Genomic DNA, 18,835 nt, shown 5'->3' on the forward strand with positions numbered 1-18,835 from the left:
TGGAACTTTCTGAGTTGCTTTCCCCGGCCCTGAAGCACAGGAATACCCAGATGAGACCTGCCCTGACAGTTGAGAAGCGAATGGCGATAGCCCTGTGGAAGCTTGCAATGCTTGACTGCTACCGGTCAGTCGGGAATCAATTTGGAGTGGGCAAATCTACCATGGGGGCTGCTGTGATCCAAGTAGCCAAGGCAATCAGTGACCTTCTGCTAGCAAGGGTAGTGACTCTGGGAAATGTGCAGGTCATGGCTTTGCTGCAATGGGGTTCCCTAACTGTGGTGGGGCAATAGACAGAACGCATATCCTTATCTTGGCACCGGACCACCTTGCCAACCAATAGGTAAACCGCAAGGGGTACTTCTCAATGGTGCTGCAAGCCCTGGTGGATCACAAGGGCCGTTTCACCGACATCAATGTGGTGAAAGGTGCATGACACTCACATTTTTAGGATCTCTGGGCTCTTCAAACAGTGCAAGAAGGGACTTACTTCCCAGACCAGAAAATTACCGTTGGGGATGTTGAAATGCCAATAGTTATCCTTGGGGACCCAGCCTACCCCTTGCACCCATGGCTCATGAAGCCGTACACAGGCAGCCTGGACAGTAGTAAGGAGCAGTTCAACTATAGGCTGCGCAAGTGCAGAATGGTGGCAGAATGTCACTTTGGATGTTTAAAAGCTCGCTGGCACTGTTTGCTGACTAGGTTAGACCTCAGCACAACCAATATTCCCATAGTTATTGCTGCTTGCTATATGCTCCACAATATCTGTGAGAGTAAGGGGGAGACGTTTATGGTGGGGTGGGAGGTTGAGGCAAATCGCCTGGCGGCCAGTTTTGCACAGCCTGAGACCAGAGCAATTAGAAGAGCACAGCTAGGTGCGCTGCACATCAAAGAGGCTTTGAAAAACAGTTTCATGACTGGCCAGGCTACGGTGTGACATTGTGTGTGTTTCTCCTTGCTGCAAACCCTCCCCCTTTGTTGAATTTACTTCCCTGTAAACCAGTCCTCCTCCCCCCTTTGACCACAGCTGGCAAAGGAAATAAAGTCCCTATTGTTTTGAATCCATGCATTCTTTATTTATTTTTAAAAAAGGGAGATCACTGACAAGGTAGCCTGGGTGGGGTGGGGCAGGAGGGAAGGACAAGGCCACATTGCTTATTGTAGCCACACTACAAATCAAAGCTGTTTGAATGACGGCTTTGTTACTTGGGCCATCCTCTGGAGTGGAGTGGCTGGGTGCCTGGAGCCTCCCCGCCACGTTCTTGGGCATCTGGGTGAGGAGAATATGGAACTTGGCGAGGAGGGCAGGTGGTTATACAATGGATGCAGTGGCAGTCTGTGCTCTTGTTGCCTTTCCTGCAGCTCCACCAGATGCCTGATCATGTCCGTTTGCTCCCCCATTAGCCTCAGCATCTCCTCCTGCGTGTTCTGATCATGCTCACTGAATGCTTTCCTGGCCTCTGTCACTGAATGTCTCCATGCATTTAGCTGTGCCCTATCAGTGCAGGAGGACTGCAGGAGCTTGGAAAACATGTCATCGCAAGTGTGTTTTTTTCGCCTTCTGATCTGCGATAACCTCAGGGACAGAGTTAATTCAGGGAGCATAGAAACATTTGTTCCTGCAGGGGAGATAAAAAGGGAGAGTAAAATTTAAGAAGATACATTTCTGAGAATAAAGGGGAGACTCTTTCACAGTGAGTCAAGCAATTCACAGCAGACAGCACATGTGCTTGAGGTACAAGGTCGCATTTTGCCTTTTATATTGAGCACCTGCCAGTATGGTGACACATCACACATGGCTGGGCAACAGAATTCGGTTTCTAGGCAGCCATGGTAAGCCAAAAGGTACATGGGGTTGGCTTCTTCCACCTTCATAACATGTGGGAATGATTTCAAACTGCAGCACTCTCCTTTCCCATAGCAAGCAATGCCAGTTGGGTTTGCTGTTTAAAAGGAGGGGCTGCGGTTTTGGGTTGGATGTGCAGCACACCCCTCCCCCCACCACGTGGCTATTCTCCGGGATGATCCCTTTTAGCCAAGCACAAACAGCCCAGCATGAATGGGGTCCTTTTACTGTTCCCTTACAAAAATTCCCCTATTTCAACCAGGTGACCATGAATGATATCACTCTCCTGAGGCTGACAGAGAAAGATAAAGACCGAAAGTTGCATGAATGAGACCAAAACCCAGGACCATTCGCTACCATGCCTTGTGCTGCAATAATTCCAGACTACTTGCTACTGGCTTGGTGTGGTAAAGTGTCCTACTGTGGAGGATGAAATAAGGCAGCCCTCCGCAGAAACCTTCTGCAAAGGCTTTCAGAGTACCTCCAGGAGAGCTTCATGGAGATGTCCCTGGAAGATTCCACTCCATCCCCAGACACATTAAAAGACTTTTCCAGTAACTGTACTGGCCGCGAATGCATCCCAATTATTCAGGGCAAATGAAACATTAAACACAATTGCTTTTAACCCCTGTAGTGTCATTACAAATGTGCACTCACCAGAAGTACCTTCTCTGCCGTCAGGGTCCGGGAACCTGCCTTGGGGGGGGTACTGGCTCCAAGGTGATGAAAAGGTCCTGGCTGCCAAGGAGAACAGATTCTCCGTTTGCCTGCTGCGCATTCTCCTCCTCCTCCTCTTCCTCATCCACAAAATCCTCTTTTGTCTTGTAGTACACTTGTCTGAGATCCTTAACTTTCACGCGGCACTGCTCTGTGTCCCTGGTGTAGCCTCTCTCCACCATTCCCTGTGTGATTTTGGCATATATATTAGCATTTCTTCTTTTTGATCTGAGTTCGGCCTGCACAGATTCTTCTCCGCATACAGCAATCAGCAGTATCTCCTGTTCGCTCCATGCTGGAGCTCGTTTGCAATTCTGGGACTGCATGGTCACCTGTGCTGCTGAGCTTGCCATGCTGACCAAACAGGAAATGAAATTCAAAAGTTCCCTGGGCTTTTCCTGTGTACCTGGCTAGTGCATCAGGGTTGAAAGTGCTGTCCAGAGTGGTCACATTGGAGCACTCTGGGATGGCTCCCGGAGGCCAATACCATTGAATTGCATAACACTGCATCTGCACTACCCCAAATTCAACCCAAGAAGGTGGATTTTAGCACTATTCCCCTCGTCGGGGAGGAGTACAGCAGTTGATTTTAAGAGCCCTTTAGGTCGACGGAACAGGGTTGTTTGTGTAGCCGCATTGCTTATAAAAGTTACCTAACGTGGCTAAATTCAACCTAACCTCATAGTGTAGACGAGGGCTTAGAGTTTGTGTTGGAGGGACTGTCACACATATGCAGCCTTAATCTTTTTTAACTGAGGTTTTTGTTTATGGAAGATATAAACAAAATATATCTATATATAGGGAAATCAACCATTTGAAAGAATGGCTATCTGGAGCCAAAGACAAACTAAAGTTTGAAGACTGAAACTTTTAGAGGAGGGGTATCAAATATATGGCCCATAAATAAGGTGTATTTATGTGGCCTGCCTGATAGATCCAGATTGTGCAGAGTCTCAGCTTGCATTTAAAAAAAGTTTCTGTCCCTCTGTGTTAGAGGAAAGGACAGAAAGACAAAGAAATATATGTGGGCCTATGTTTCCTGTTTCCTTAGATTGGACCCTCCCTGTCCAGTGTCTGTCAACTGATAGATTTGATTTTCCCATAAAGGGTCCCTTCCACCTCAAATAACAAAGAGTCAGTTGGGATAAGGTGAAAAACAACTAAAGTGTAATGAAGAATTGGTGTACAATGAATAGGCCAAAGAAAAGGAGGGAGTAAACAGTAAAATTATGCAATACAGTGATTCCTCAAAATAAACCCTATAAACAGGTAAGTAAACCCCTCAATAGAAACCTTCTTCTATAGATTAAGCTTCGATTGTTGTCTGGGACCTCAATCCTCCGGCTAGTTGAAAGCCATCGGAGAGGAGCTCCAGGGAGTCCCTTGGTGTTTCTCTGGGTCTGAAGAAGAGTAGATGGTATGTCGGGGGACAGCAGCTGCAGATGGATGATGGTAAGTGGAATGTGGCTGTCTGTCCTTCTCTTCTCCTTGCAGGTGATGGCAAATGCACATCCAAGTGGAGGCAGAGCTTTGAAAAGAAAACCCTAGCCCCCTCTACCACTAGGATGGGTAGGTAAGTGCAAGTCAGACCTGTGATAGTCCCTTGCTGTCACTCGGATGGACAGCCTCTGAGCAGTGCTCGGGACAGACTTATCTAACCTTGCCCAGGAAACTCCGTAGAAGGAGCAGGAAACCCCTTCTGGGAAACCCCATGGAAAAGGCAGTAAAAAACCCCAGTTTTATCCAGAAGTTGTTTACCACTTCTGAGGAGAAATAAAAGGTGGGAAAACTGTGATCAGCTGGGTCGCGTGGGCATAAATTCCATTTTGGGAACCAATATGGGTTCCTGAAATTATACAAAACATACAAAATGGACATAACCCAACATCTGTGATGGGGTATACAGATCCCACACTGACTAAGAAGGGATTAATGAGTGTCTGTGGGCCCATTCAAGCCCACCCCATTACACCTGGGTGAGGTATCAAACTTGGAAGGAGGAGTTAAAAGAGGAAAAGCCCATCTCAGTAGAGGCTGATTGGGAGAGGGAGTGGACCTCTTGAGCTAGTCCTGTGAAGGAAGGCCTCTGGAGCCAGAGTCTAACCAGAGATTCCTAAATGTCAGAGCCCCCTTGGGGTAGATACGTCTGGTGTGGGACCTTTTGTTCTCCATAACTAGTGTGGTTTCCCTTGTTGGGATCTACGGAACACTCAGCCTGGAAAGAGACTTTAGGAAAAGCCTAGTTGCAGGCCATGGTAGGAAGCAGCCAAGGGATACAGCAGAGGAGCTGACTAAACAGACCTTCTCCATTCATACAGGGTCCCTGGACTGGAGCCCAGACTAGGGGGTGGGTCTGAGTTCCCCTACCCACCCACCTTGGGTGGTGGTGCAAGGACCCTGGAGCCAAGGACTTGAAAGCCTACAACTCCTGAAGTTGGGCTGAAGCTCTGGTGTGGCGCTGCCAGACTACTTCTGTGTTGTTGGACTCAGTTTATCCCAGAAGGGGTGGGACTAACAGTGACCTGGCCAGAGGGTTGAGCCACAGGATAAGGCACAAGCTAAGTGCCAGCGAGGCTGTCAGCATGGGGTGACAAATGAGAAAAGGCTGCTATGGAAGGCTTTGCCTTGAAAGACCTGCCTATGGTGAAAAGACTCTTCCAAACCTCTGCAGAGAGAACCTTACAAATGAGAACCAGCTATAACTGACACAGTGGTATCTGCCCGAGTCGGCAATCAGCCTAAAACAATGAAATGGAGCAAACTCCCCCCTTTGGTATTAATCTTAGTGGAGTAACATCTCTAATGATGACAATTGAGTGTCAACATAAATATTTTCTTGCTGATCATTTTAGCAGATGGAATGGGAGTAGGAGGTGGGAGTGAAGTACATTAGGCTAGGAGTTACTATGGGGAAGGAAATGCAGAGAAAACAACAGATGAAACTCACCATAACAGGGAATGGAGAGAGGTACAGGGAAAGGAGGATGGAGAAGTTAAAAAAACAAAGGGATGAAATAGCAGTTCCCCAAAAAGGGCAGATATTCCTACTAAGAGCTGAACAAATAATAAATAACTAAACTAAACATTTAGTTGCAATATAAAAACCTCATTCTTTTCTTGATCTCTGTGAAAACTTCCGTATATTTCACTGTATATTGTGCGGAGTACTTAGTCCTGAGTTTATAACCTAGTCCACAAACCATGATTAAATATGGAAGTTGTCCCTCTCCTCCGAAATGAGCTTGACACCTCTGATCTAGCGCCTGTCATATAACCATACACATACCAGAGCATCTGATTCCAGCTGGGTGGTAATTTTTTGACAAAATGTTTTTTGGGCTTTTTGGTCAAAAAACACCAATTTGTTGAAACTGAAAGTTTTTGCAGGAAAGGGTTGGTTTTGATGAAACTTTTGTTAGGAAGACAACAAGGAGTCCGCTGGCACGTTAAAGACTAACAGGGCATAAGCTTTCGTGGGTAAAAAACCCACTTCTTCAGATGCATGGAGTGAAAATTACAGATGCAGGCATTATATAATGACACATGATGAGAAGGGAGTTACCTCACAAGTGGAGAACCAGTGTTGACAGGGCCAATTCGATCAGGGTGGATGTAGTCCACTCCCAATAATTGATGAGGAAGTGTCAATTCCAGGAGAAGCAAAGCTACTTTTATAATGAGCCACCACTGCCAGTCCCTATTCAAGCCCAAATTAATGGAGTTAAATTTGCAAATGAATTTTAGTTCTGTAGTTTCTCTTTGAAGTCTGTTTCTGAAGTTTTTTGATCTAGTATAGCTACTTTCAAATCTGTTATAGAATGTCCAGGAAGATTGAAGTGTTCTCCTACTGGCTTTAGGGTTTCTCAGGTCTAGGCTGAAATTTCCAGTCAAAAATGAAAGTGAAAGAAACTCCTCCATAGCACAACCACCCCACCTGTCCCCTAGAACAGTGGTTCTCAACCAGGGGTACATGTACCCCTGAGGTTACACAGAGGTCTTCCAGGGTGTACATCAACTCATCTAGATATTTGCCTAGTTTTATAACAGGCTACATAAAAATCACTAGCGAAGTCAGTACAAACGAAAATTTCATACAGACAATGACTTGTTTATACTGCTCTAAATACTATACACTGAAATGTAAGTACAATATTTATATTCCAATTGATGTATTTTATAATTGTATGGTAAAAATTAAAACATAAGCAATTTTTCAGTACTAGTGTGCCTTGGCACTGTTGTATTTTTATGTCTGATTGTGTAAGCAAGTAGTTTTTAAGTGAGGTGAAACTTGCGGGTACTCAAGACAAGTCAGACTCCTGAAAGGGACACAGTAGCCTGGAAAGGCTGAGAGTTACTGCTCTAGAATAGCCAATAGCTTAGTGGTTAAGGCCTTCACCTGTGCTCTGGGAGAGCTGTGTTCAGGTCTCTGCTCTTCCTGTTTCGGAGCAACAACTTGAACTGAGGTTTCCCATATCCCGTGTAAGCGTCCTAACCACCCATCCTGGGGTGGGTCTCTCGGTTTTTTGTGAAAATTTTGAAAACGTCTCAGTTGCATCCTGATGTGGAATAGAAACGGTTTTGAAATCTCAAACATTCCCACAATGGGAAAAAATATTTCCTGCCCAGCTCTACTTCACACACGGCTGGACCCAGTTATGATGCTATGTGTAAAATCAACATACTTGAGTGTCACAACTAGAAAAAGTACCTTGTCCCAAGCCCACAGGCATCAGAGTACAGACTGATTGAACAGTAACTCGTTGAAAGGGAAATGCCACTGTCCTAAATCCTTTCTACAGCCAGAACTACTGCACCCATAGTGCATGCACACACAAAACACAATAAACATAGGCATGGGAAGGTTTTAGATGGGATGTTCAGACTTGTTGGTGAACAGAGATTCACAGGAACTCATGTCAAGAAGATTTTGCCCAAAGTATGGTTTGTTCAGAGTAGAATATATAGCCAACCTGATCTGTATATGTATGCATGCACATTCCAAGCTGCTATTCCATGGATTAAATGGTTAAAGAGTCTTTTATCCAAAGTCTTTTTTTATGGTTCTTGGCAGAGTAACACAGTAATCATAGTTAATGCAGGTTTTGAAAGAAAGGGAGTGAATCAAAACTTTGTTATTATGTGAAGCAAGCACAGGGTAAAGTATTTGGATGTTCTGCCAGTTTTCTAAAGATTCTCCTTAAATTTAGTTTTAAGATAATAATAGCATTCAGAGCAGGGGCTGTTTACATTACTTTTATTAGGATTTTACAACAAATGTATACAAGTCAAAAAGGCTACTCATTGAATTAAAACTGGCATTGTAATTTCAGTGCATCAGGACTTCGTTTTTTAACAGTAACATCACTTCACAGCAACATGCAGCTCTGGTCAAGACACACAAACACTTTTCAAAGCACTATACAAACACTATTTCTCACAACACTTTGCAACGTAAGCCAATTGTAGTACTATTCCTTTACGCAGCTAGGGAAACTAAGACAAAAAGAGAGAAAAAAGCCAGAGTCAATATTGCCTGAGTGACCTAGAAGATCAGCATCGGACTTAGAACTAGAAATTCCTGAATGGCCTTGTGGATAGATCAGTAGACTGGGGAACTTGGATTCTATTCCTGTCTCTGCCACTCCCTGATGGGTGACCTTGGGCAAGTCACTTCAGCTGTCTGTGCTTTAGTTTCCCAGTAAAAGAGGGATTATAATGTGTACTTCTTCATAAAGCTCTTTGAGATTTACTAGATAGACGGTATTATTATTTCTTATCTTGAATTTACTACATCCTTGGTTAAGATAGCAAGGCCTGATTCACTATTCCCCTGCACCTAGTGTAGTGACTTATACCAGGGCAAAATAGGTGTAAAATGCTACCATTCTGGCTTGGTAGTGTTACATGTCCGCTTTACACATTGCTGTGAATTACCCTACAAGGTGCTGAGTCATAGTGAATCAGGTCCTATGTAATTTGCGAAACGACACAGTGAATTAGTGGTAAAGCCCAGATTACAAAATTACAGTCCTCGTCCCATGGCCTGTGCTTGATCCTGTAAACCACATTGCTTCTCAGTGAAGCCCAGTTGTTGGGAAACTGACTTTCTTGAATAGAAGACCTTCTGTATCACCTTCCTCAGTTCATCTCAAATGTGAATAAGGACATCTAGACATTGGCAATGAAGCTTCTTGTCCTGTATCTGTCTCTCTCTCTCTGGATACTAGCTATCCAGCATCATCTTTTGGATATCAATTCTGAAGCACTTAGAGGAGAGGAAAGTGATCAGGAACAGTCAGCATGGATTCACCAAGGGAAAGTCATGCCGGACTAATCTAATTGCCTTCTATGACGAGATAACTGGCTCTGTGGATGAGGGGAAAGCAGTGGACGTGTTATTTCTTGACTTTAGCAAAGCTTTTGATACGGTCTCCCACGGTATTCATGCCAGCAAGTTAAAGAAGTATGGGCTGGATGAATGGACTATAAGGTGGATAGAAAGCTGGCTAGATCGTCGGGCTCAACGGGTAGTGATCAATGGCTCCATGTCTAGTTGGCAGCCGGTATCAAGTGGAGTGCCCCAAGGGTCGGTCCTGGAGCCTGTTTTGTTCAATATCTTCCTTAATGATCTGGAGGATGGGGTGGATTGCACCCTCAGCAAGTTTGCAGATGACACTAAACTGGGAGGAGAGGTAGATATGCTGGAAGGTAGGTATAGGCTACAGAGGGACCTAGACAAATTAGAGGATTGGGCCAAAAGAAATCTGATGAGGTTCAACAAGGACAAGCGCAGAGTCCTGCACTTAGGACGGAAGAATCCCATGCACCGCTACAGACTAGGGACTGAATGGCTAGGCAGCAGTTCTGCAGAAAAGGACCTGGGGTTACAGTGGACGAGAAGCTGAATATGAGTCAACAGTGTGCCCTTGTTGCCAAGAAGGCCAATGGCATTTTGGCCTGTATAAGTAGGGGCATAGCCAGCAGATCGAGGGACGTGACCGTTCCCCTCTATTCGACATTGGTGAGGCCTCATCTGGAGTACTGTGTCCAGTTTTGGGCCCCACACTACAAGAAGGATGTGAAAAAATTGGAAAGCATCCAGCAGAGGGCAACAAAAATGATTAGGGGACTGGAACACATGACTTATGAGTGAACTGGGATTGTTTCGTCTGCAGAAGAGAAGAATGAGGGGGGATTTGATAGCTGCTTTCAACTACCTGAAAGGGGGTTCCAAAGAAGATGGATCTAGATTGTTCTCAGTGGTAGCAGATGACAGAACAAGGAGTAATGGTCTCAAGTTGCAGTGGGGGAGATTTAGGTTGGATAGAAGGAAAAACTTTTTCACTGGGAGGGTGGTGAAGCACTGGAATGCGTTACCTGAGGAGGTGGTGGAATCTCCTTCCTTTTGAGGTTTGTAAAGTCAGGTTTGACAAAGCCCTGGCTCGGATGGATTTAGTTGGGGATTAGTCCTGCTTTGAGCAGGGGGTTGGACTAGATGACCTCCTGAGGTCCCTTCTAACCCTGATATTCTATAATAAGTGAGCAGCTAATTCTATGGCATTGCTGTGGTCTCTGGGATCTGGTCTGAATTCAGCTGAACAAACAAATGGTAATTTAGAGAATGCTGTCAATTTCTTGTAATCTGAGAGCTGTTTAGAAAAGCTGTTGGGAAGACCCACCCATCCCAGAAACAGTACAGCATGCTGAAAGGGGATTGCCTAGGTCATGTATATGTTTTCTGCTAAGGATGAAGAGAGAGGTTTGTAGCATATATGTAGTCCCGCATAGAAAAAATCGTTAGGCCTAATTCTCCTCTGTTTTATGCTGGTGTATCTCCATTGACTTAGTGGAATTTTTCCTGATTTACTCCTGATCATAAGCTCTTGAGCAATAAACTTCCATATAGCATCTATAGCTTGTAGCCAGCTGCATTTCAACAAGAGACATTTTGCAATCTCAGAACAAAATATGTCCCTGATGATTACCACTATGCACTATGGTGCTGGTGTACTTGATACTGTTCCTTGGAGTAGGAGCATACATGTTCAGCAGATATTGCCTAACCCCACTCTTTTTAACAGCAGATTGCATCCCTGAATTGTTGTGGTTCATATCTTAGATATAAGGAGGCAGTGTAGTCTAGTGGCTAGATCACAGGATTAGGACTCTGGGTTCTATTCCTGCTACTGGCTTGCTAGATGATAGTGGGCAAATCATTTCACCACTCTGTGCCTCAGTTTCCCCATCTGCAAAATGGGAACAATACTGACATTCATAGAATCATAGAATATCAGGGTTGGAAGGGACCTCAGGAGGTCATCTAGTCCAGCCCCCTGCTCAAAGCAGGACCAATCCCCAATTAAATCATCCCAGCCAGGGCTTTGTCAAGCCTGACCTTAAAAAACTTCTAAGGAAGGAGATTCTACCACCTCCCTAGGTAACGCATTCCAGTGTTTCTTTGTAAAGCGCTTTGAGGACTATGGATGAAAAGACCTAGGTATTATTATTAGCTACCAGCAGGATGCCGCCTCCTCCCTTAGTCATGCCTACCTCCACCCTTTCCCCTCCTTTACACTTGTACAATCAAGGGCAGGTTTGAGCCCATAGGGTATGTCTACACTAAGGAATAAGGTCGAATTTATAGAAGTCAGTTTTTTAGAAATTGGTTTTATATATTCGAGTGTGTGTGTCCCCACAGAAAATGCTCTAAGTGCATTAAGTGCATTAACTCGGCGGAGCGCTTCCACAGTACCGAGACTAGAGTCGACTTCCGGAGCGTTGCACTGTGGGTAGCTATCCCACAGTTCCCGCAGTCTCCGCTGCCCATTGGAATTCTGGGTTGAGATCCCAATGCCTGATGGGGCTAAAACATTGTCGCGGGTGGTTCTGGGTACATATCGTCAGCCCCCCGTTCCCTCCCTCCCCCCGTGAAAGCAAGGGCAGACAATCATTTCGCGCCTTTTTTCCTGAGTTACCTGTGCAGACGCCATACCACGGCAAGCATGGAGCCCGCTCAGGTAACCGTCACCCTATGTCTCCTGGGTGCTGGCAGACGCGGTACGGCATTGCTACACAGTAGCAGCAACCCCTTGCCTTGTGGCAGCAGACGGTACAGTACGACTGGTAGCCGTCATCGTCATGTCTGAGGTGCTCCTGGTCGCCTCTGTGAGGTCGATCAGGAGCGCCTGGGCAGACATGGGCGCAGGGACTAAATTTGGAGTGACTTGACCAGGTCATTTTCTTTAGTCCTGCAGTCAGTCCTATTGAACCGTCTTATGGTGAGCGGGCAGGCGATACGGACTGCTAGCAGTCGTACTGTACCATCTTCTGCCGAGCAGCCATGAGATGTGGATGGTATGCAGTCCTTCTGCACCATCTGCTGCCAGCCAAAGATGTAAAAGATAGATGGAGTGGATCAAAACAAGAAATAGACCAGATTTGTTTTGTACTCATTTGCTTCCCCCCCTCCCCTGTCTAGGGGACTCATTCTTCTAGATCACACTGCAGTCACTTACAGAGAAGGTGCAGCGAGGTAAATCTAGCCATGTATCAATCAGAAGCCAGGCTAACCTTCTTGTTCCAATAAGGACAATAACTTAGGTGCACCATTTCTTATTGGAACCCTCCGTGAAGTCCTGCCTGAAATACTCCTTGATGTAAAGCCACCCCCTTTGTTGATTTTAGCTCCCTGAAGCCAACCCTGTAAGCGCCCCTCCCTCCGTCAGAGCAATGGCAAACAATCGGGCATCTGAGAGTGCTGTCCAGAGCAGTCACAATGGAGCACTCTGATGGGGCTAAAACATTGTCGCGGGTGGTTCTGGGTACGTGTCGTCAGGCCCCCGTTCCCTCCCTCCCTCCGTGAAAGCAAAGGCAGACAATCATTTCGTGCCTTTTTTCCTGAGTTACCTGTGCAGACGCCATACCACGGCAAGCATGGAGCCCGCTCAGGTAACCGTCACCCTATGTCTCCTGGGTGCTGGCAGACGCGGTACGGCTTTGCTGCACAGTAGCAGCAACCCATTGCCTTCTGGCAGCAGACAGTGCAATACGATTGGTAGTCGTCCTCGTTGTGTCCGAGGTGCTCCTGGCCACGTTGGCTGGGAGCGCCTGGGCAGACATGGGCGCAGGGACTAAATTTGGAGTGACTTGACCAGGTCATTCTCTTTAGTCCTGCAGTCAGTCCTATTGAACCGTCTTATGGTGAGCGGGCAGGCGATACGGACTGCTAGCAGTCGTACTGTACCATCTTCTGCCAGGCAGGCAAGAGATGAGGATTGCTAGCAGTCGTATTGTACCATCTTATGCCAGGCAGGCAAGAGATGAAGATGGCTAGCAGTCGTACTGTACCATCTTCTGCCGAGCAGCCATGAGATGTGGATGGCATGCAGTCCTTCTGCACCGTCTGCTGCCAGCCAAAGATGTAAAAGATAGATGGAGTGGGTCAGAACAAGAAATAGACCAGATTTGCTTTGTACTCATTTGCCTCCTCCCCTGTCTAGGGGACTCATTCCTCTAGATCACACTGCAGTTACTCACAGAGAAGGTGCAGCGAGGTAAATCTAGCCATGTATCAATCAGAGGCCAGGCTAACCTCCCTGTTCCAATAAGAACGATAACTTAGGTGCACCATTTCTTATTGGAACCCTCCGTGCAGTCCTGCCTGAAATACTCCTTGATGTACAGGCACCCCCTTTGTTGATTTTAGCTCCCTGAAGCCAACCCTGTAAGCCGTGTCGTCAGTCGCCCCTCCCTCCGTCAGAGCAACGGCAGACAATCGTTCCGCGCCTTTTTTCTGTGCGGACGTCATACCAAGGCAAGCATGGAGGCCGCTCAGCTCACTTTGGCAATTAGGAGCACATTAAACACCACACGCATTATCCAGCAGTATATGCAGCACCAGAACCTGGCAACGCGATACCGGGCGAGGAGGCGACGTCAGCGCGGTCACGTGAGTGATCAGGACATGGACACAGATTTCTCTGAAAGCATAGGCCCTGACAATGCATGCATCATGGTGCTAATGGGGCAGGTTCATGCTGTGGAACGCCGATTCTGGGCTCGGGAAACAAGCACAGACTGGTGGGACCGCATAGTGTTGCAGGTCTGGGACGATTCCCAGTGGCTGCGAAACTTTCGCATGCGTAAGGGCACTTTCATGGAACTTTGTGACTTGCTTTCCCCTGCCCTGAAGCGCATGAATACCAAGATGAGAGCAGCCCTCACAGTTGAGAAGTGAGTGGCGATAGCCCTGTGGAAGCTTGCAACGCCAGACAGCTACCGGTCAGTTGGGAATCAATTTGGAGTGGGCAAATCTACTGTGGAGGCTGCTGTGATGCAAGAGGCCCACGCAATCAAAGATCTGCTGATATCAAGGGTAGTGACCCTGGGAAATGTGCAGGTCATAGTGGATGGCTTTGCTGCAATGGGATTCCCTAACTGTGGTGGGGCTATAGACGGAACCCATATCCCTATCTTGGCACCGGAGCACCAAGCCGCCGAGTACATAAACCGCAAGGGGTACTTTTCGATAGTGCTGCAAGCTCTGGTGGATCACAAGGGACGTTTCACCAACATCAACGTGGGATGGCCGGGAAAGGTGCATGATGCTCGCATCTTCAGGAACTCTGGTCTGTTTCAAAAGCTGCAGGAAGGGACTTTATTCCCAGACCAGAAAATAACTGTTGGGGATGTTGAAATGCCTATAGTTATCCTTGGGGACCCAGCCTACCCCTTAATGCCATGGCTCATGAAGCCGTACACAGGCAGCCTGGACAGTAGTCAGGAGCTGTTCAACTACAGGCTGAGCAAAGTGCAGAATGGTGGTAGAATGTGCATTTGGACGTTTAAAGGGGCGCTGGCGCAGTTTACTGACTCGCTTAGACCTCAGCGAAACCAATATTCCCACTGTTATTACTGCTTGCTGTGTGCTCCACAATATCTGTGAGAGTAAGGGGGAGACGTTTATGGCGGGGTGGGAGGTTGAGGCAAATCGCCTGGCTGCTGGTTACGCGCAGCCAGACACCAGGGCAGTTAGAAGAGCACAGGAGGGCGCGGTACGCATCAGAGAAGCTTTGAAAACCAGTTTCATGACTGGCCAGGCTACGTTGTGAAAGTTCTGTTTGTTTCTCCTTGATGAAACCCCCCGCCCCTTGGTTCACTCTACTTCCCTGTAAGCTAACCACCCGCCCCTCCTCCCTTCAATCACTGCTTGCAGAGGCAATAAAGTCATTGTTGCTTCACATTCATGCATTCGTTATTCATTCATCACACAAATAGGGAGATGACTACCAAGGTAGCCCAGGAGGGGTGGTGGAGGAGGGAAGGAAAATGCCACACAGCACTTTAAGCACAGCACTTTAAAAGTTTACAACTTTAAAATTTATTGAATGACAGCCTTCTTTTTTTTGGGCAATCCTCTGTGGTGGAGTGGCTGGTTGGCCGGAGGCCCCCGCACCGCGTTCTTGGGCGTCTGGGTGTGGATGCTATGGAACTTGGGGAGGAGGGCGGTTGGTTACAGAGGGGCAGCAGTGGCAGTCTGTGCTCCAGCTGCCTTTGCTGCAGCTCAACCATACACTGGAGCATACTGGTTTGGTCCTGCAGCAGCCTCAGCATTGAATCCTGCCTCCTCTCATCATGCTGCCGCCACATTTGAGCTTCAGCCCTGTCTTCAGCCCGCCACTTACTCTCTTCAGCCCGCCACTTACTCTCTTCAGCCCGCCACCTCTCCTCCCGGTCATTTTGTGCTTTCCTGCACTCTGACATTATTTGCCTCCACGCATTCGTCTGTGCTCTGTCAATATGGGAGGACAGCATGAGCTCGGAGAAACATTTCATCGCGAGTGCATTTTTTTTTCTTTCTCAGCTTCACTAGCCTCTGGGAAGGAGAAGATCCTGTGATCATTGAAACACATGCAGCTGGTGGAGAAAAAAAAAGGGACAGCGGTATTTAAAAAGACACATTTTATAAAACAGTGGCTACACTCTTTCAGGGTAAACCTTGCTGTTAACATTACATACATAGCACATGTGCTTTCGTTACAAGGTCGCATTTTACCTCCTACCACCGCGTGACTACCCCCTCAACCTTCCCCCCTCCCTGTGGCCAACAGCGGGGAACATTTCTGTTTAGCCACAGGCAAACAGCCCAGCAGGAATTGGCTCCTCTGAGTGTCCCCTGAAGAAAAGCACTCTATTTCAACCAGGTGACCATGAATTATATCTCACTCTCCTGAGGATAACACAGAGATAAAGACCGGATGTTGTTTGAATGCCAGCAAACATACACTGCAATGCTTTGTTCTACAGTGATTCCCGAGTACGTGTTACTGGCCTGGAGTGGTAAAGTGTCCTACCATGAAGGACGCAATAAGGCTGCCCTCCCCAGAAACCTTTTGCAAAGGCTTTAGGACTACATCTAGGAGAACCACAAATGCCAGGGCAAAGTAATCCTTTCACATGCTTGCTTTTAAACCATGTATAGTATTTTAAAAGGTACACTCACCAGAGGTCCCTTCTCCGCCTGCTGGGTCCAGGAGGCAGCCTTGGGTGGGTTCGGGGGGTACTGGCTCCAGGTCTAGGGTGAGAAACAGTTCCTGGCTGTCGGGAAAACCGGTTTCTCCGCTTGCTTGCTGTGAGCTATCTACAACCTCCTCCTCATCATCATCTTCTTCGTCCCCAAAACCTGCTTCTGTATTGCCTCCATCTCCATTGAAGGAGTCAAACAACACGGCTGGGGTAGTGGTGGCTGAACCCCCTAAAATGGCATGCAGCTCATCATAGAAGCGGCATGTTTGGGGCTCTGACCCAGAGCGGCTGTTCGCCTCTCTGGTTTTCTGGTAGGCTTGCCTCAGCTCCTTCAGTTTCACGCGGCACTGCTTCGGATCCCTGTTATGGCCTCTGTCCTTCACGCCCTGGGAGATTTTGACAAAGGTTTTGGCATTTCGAAAACTGGAACGGAGTTCTGATAGCACGGATTCCTCTCCCCAAACAGCGATCAGATCCCGTACCTCCCGTTCGGTCCATGCTGGAGCTCTTTTGCGATTCTGGGACTCCATCATGGTCACCTGTGCTGATGAGCTCTGCATGGTCACCTGCAGCTTGCCACGCTGGCCAAACAGGAAATGAGATTCAAAAGTTCGCGGTTCTTTTCCTGTCTACCTGGCCAGTGCATCTGAGTTGAGAGTGCTGTCCAGAGCAGTCAGAATGGAGCACTCTGGGATAGCTCCCGGAGGCCAATACCATCGAATTGTGTCCACAGTACCCCAAATTCGAGCCGGCAACGTCGATTTAAGCGCTAATCCACTTGTCAGGGGTGGAGTAAGGAAATCGATTTTAAGAGCCCTTTAAGTCGAAATAAAGGGCTTCATTGTGTGGACGGGTGCAGGTTTAAATCGATTTAACGCTGCTAAATTCGACCTAAAGTCCTAGTGTAGACCAGGGCATAGTGGGAGACTTTCAAAGGCACTCATGGTAGTTAGGCTCCTACCTCTCACTGACTTTCCATGGGAGCTGGGTACCTAACTGCCATTTATGCCTTTGAAAATGTTCCCCATACTGTTTATAAGGGGGCTGAGGAAAAAAGATTTGGATTTTGAGCCACACTAAACTGCAGAGGGCACAGTGTGTCCAAGAGAAATTACAACATGTGGATTTGAAAGCAATGCTCAAGCACGATTATAAAAAACAATAAGGAAGACATAAAATTAGAGCTGATTGGCTGGAAGAAATGTAAAGATAGAGAATTGGAAAACATTAAACAAGATAAAACAAAGCCCATAAAAATAGTCCAAAAAGATAAATAAGTAAAAACAGCTAAAAATATCTTACCTTAATTTCAGGCGCACTAAAATAATATTTGGAATCATCTCAGCTCATGTTCCAGGAAACAGTTATCAGTCTGGACTAAAAAAAGAGAAGACAGGAGGAGGATTAAGGAGACCTAAAAATAGAACACACTGAATGATAAATAGGAGATAGGCATAGGAATAGTAGTAGTCATATAGGATTGGGTAAGGGAATGGAATTTATTTCTGCCTGTAAAACTGGGGTTTCAGAGTTTCTCTGTACCAGACCCACCTTCTTGCTCAATAATGTCAAGGATGGTTCTTCCTAGATCATTCTTTTTCTCCAGTGATGGGTTTATGGTTTTCTAGGGTTTTTCTACACAGTGTGTTGCTACTTGAGAAATTCTGAACTGAGTAGGTATTTCACTGATTAATTAGATCTCTGACCTCAGTCTCCTCTGCCTTGCACCTTGTATAGTTGCCATGTGTATGGCGAGTGCCAAGTGGCTATAAAATGCTACCAAGCCAGAGTAGTAGCATTTTACATGCACTTTGCACAGGTGTTAATGATTGCACAGGTTCCAGGCACTGGAGAATCAGGCCCATAGACTAATATGAAAAGTCCCCATCGCTGGTGCAAGGATGGGCCCAAAGACAGAGTCTGGTATCAGGAACAAAAGAGAAGGTGTATGAAGAAACTACATTAGTCATGAGAAATGTGACCATCTCAGATATAAACTAAAGAAATATTGTAAAAGGGAGACATATTTTAAATTACTAAATGTTCTAGGCAGGAATGCAGTTTATATCATGAATTTAATATTGTGTACATTGTTGGTTCTGATGCATCTTTTGACTTGTGGCAAAGGAACATTGGATTTTTCATAACAAATCAGACCACACATGTTGGTTCAGTGGCAAATAAAAAAATCCCAAAATGCATCTAGCTAACTGTAATACTGTACATGGTGGGGGGAAGGAAGCCCCGCAAGTGAGCAGTTTGCTCTGCAGCATGAGATTTGATTACTCTTATTTTAGCTTGCTGCCAAGTGTGACTGTTATTAAAGGTCACAAAATTAATTAATTCTTTTTTAAAATTCCGTTTTAAAGTATTTGACTCAGTGGCATCCAGTGTAGTCTACAGACTGACTACACATCATATGGAGAATTACAGTCCATTTCAGTTCAGCAGTTACAAGGATCAGTCAGTTACATTGACCAATTTCTGCAAACCCTAAGTGGCCACATATTGTCCATGCATGGTATAGATGGGCTGGCTTCTGATCACTTGGCTGCCAGTGACAGGGATCAGACTGCACCATGGCAGTGCATTGGAACAATGGCAGCACAACTTCACTCAGCCTGTTCTGAGCTTCCACTGCACCAAAAGGTGAGGATTCTGCAGACCATTGAAACAATGTAAAAAAAAAAGCCAGAAGGAATTGATGAGGTAATTCAGAATCCCTCAGTCGTCTGTCATCTTGGC

General features: G+C 46.4%; 1 protein-coding gene and 1 long non-coding RNA gene across 2 annotated transcripts; both read right to left on the reverse strand.

Annotated features, from left to right (window-relative positions):
• Window positions 1-1,098: 1,098 nt before the first annotated feature.
• Window positions 1,099-17,742, reverse strand: LOC125631920 (uncharacterized). Its single transcript, XR_012666765.1, has 4 exons — window positions 17,642-17,742; window positions 17,393-17,467; window positions 2,504-2,748; window positions 1,099-1,619 (listed from the first exon to the last, which is right to left on the reverse strand). It is a non-coding gene; the product is annotated as an uncharacterized LOC125631920 (long non-coding RNA).
• Window positions 14,843-16,961, reverse strand: LOC125631918 (uncharacterized). Its single transcript, XM_048839395.2, has 2 exons — window positions 16,068-16,961; window positions 14,843-15,481 (listed from the first exon to the last, which is right to left on the reverse strand). The coding sequence occupies exons 1-2, from the start codon at window positions 16,648-16,650 to the stop codon at window positions 15,360-15,362; spliced, it is 705 nt and encodes a 234-aa protein (XP_048695352.2). The 5' UTR covers window positions 16,651-16,961; the 3' UTR covers window positions 14,843-15,359.
• Window positions 17,743-18,835: the final 1,093 nt, after the last annotated feature.

This window comes from Caretta caretta, chromosome 2 (genome assembly GCF_965140235.1).
Source record: "Caretta caretta isolate rCarCar2 chromosome 2, rCarCar1.hap1, whole genome shotgun sequence".
Lineage (NCBI taxonomy): Eukaryota > Metazoa > Chordata > Testudines > Cheloniidae > Caretta > Caretta caretta.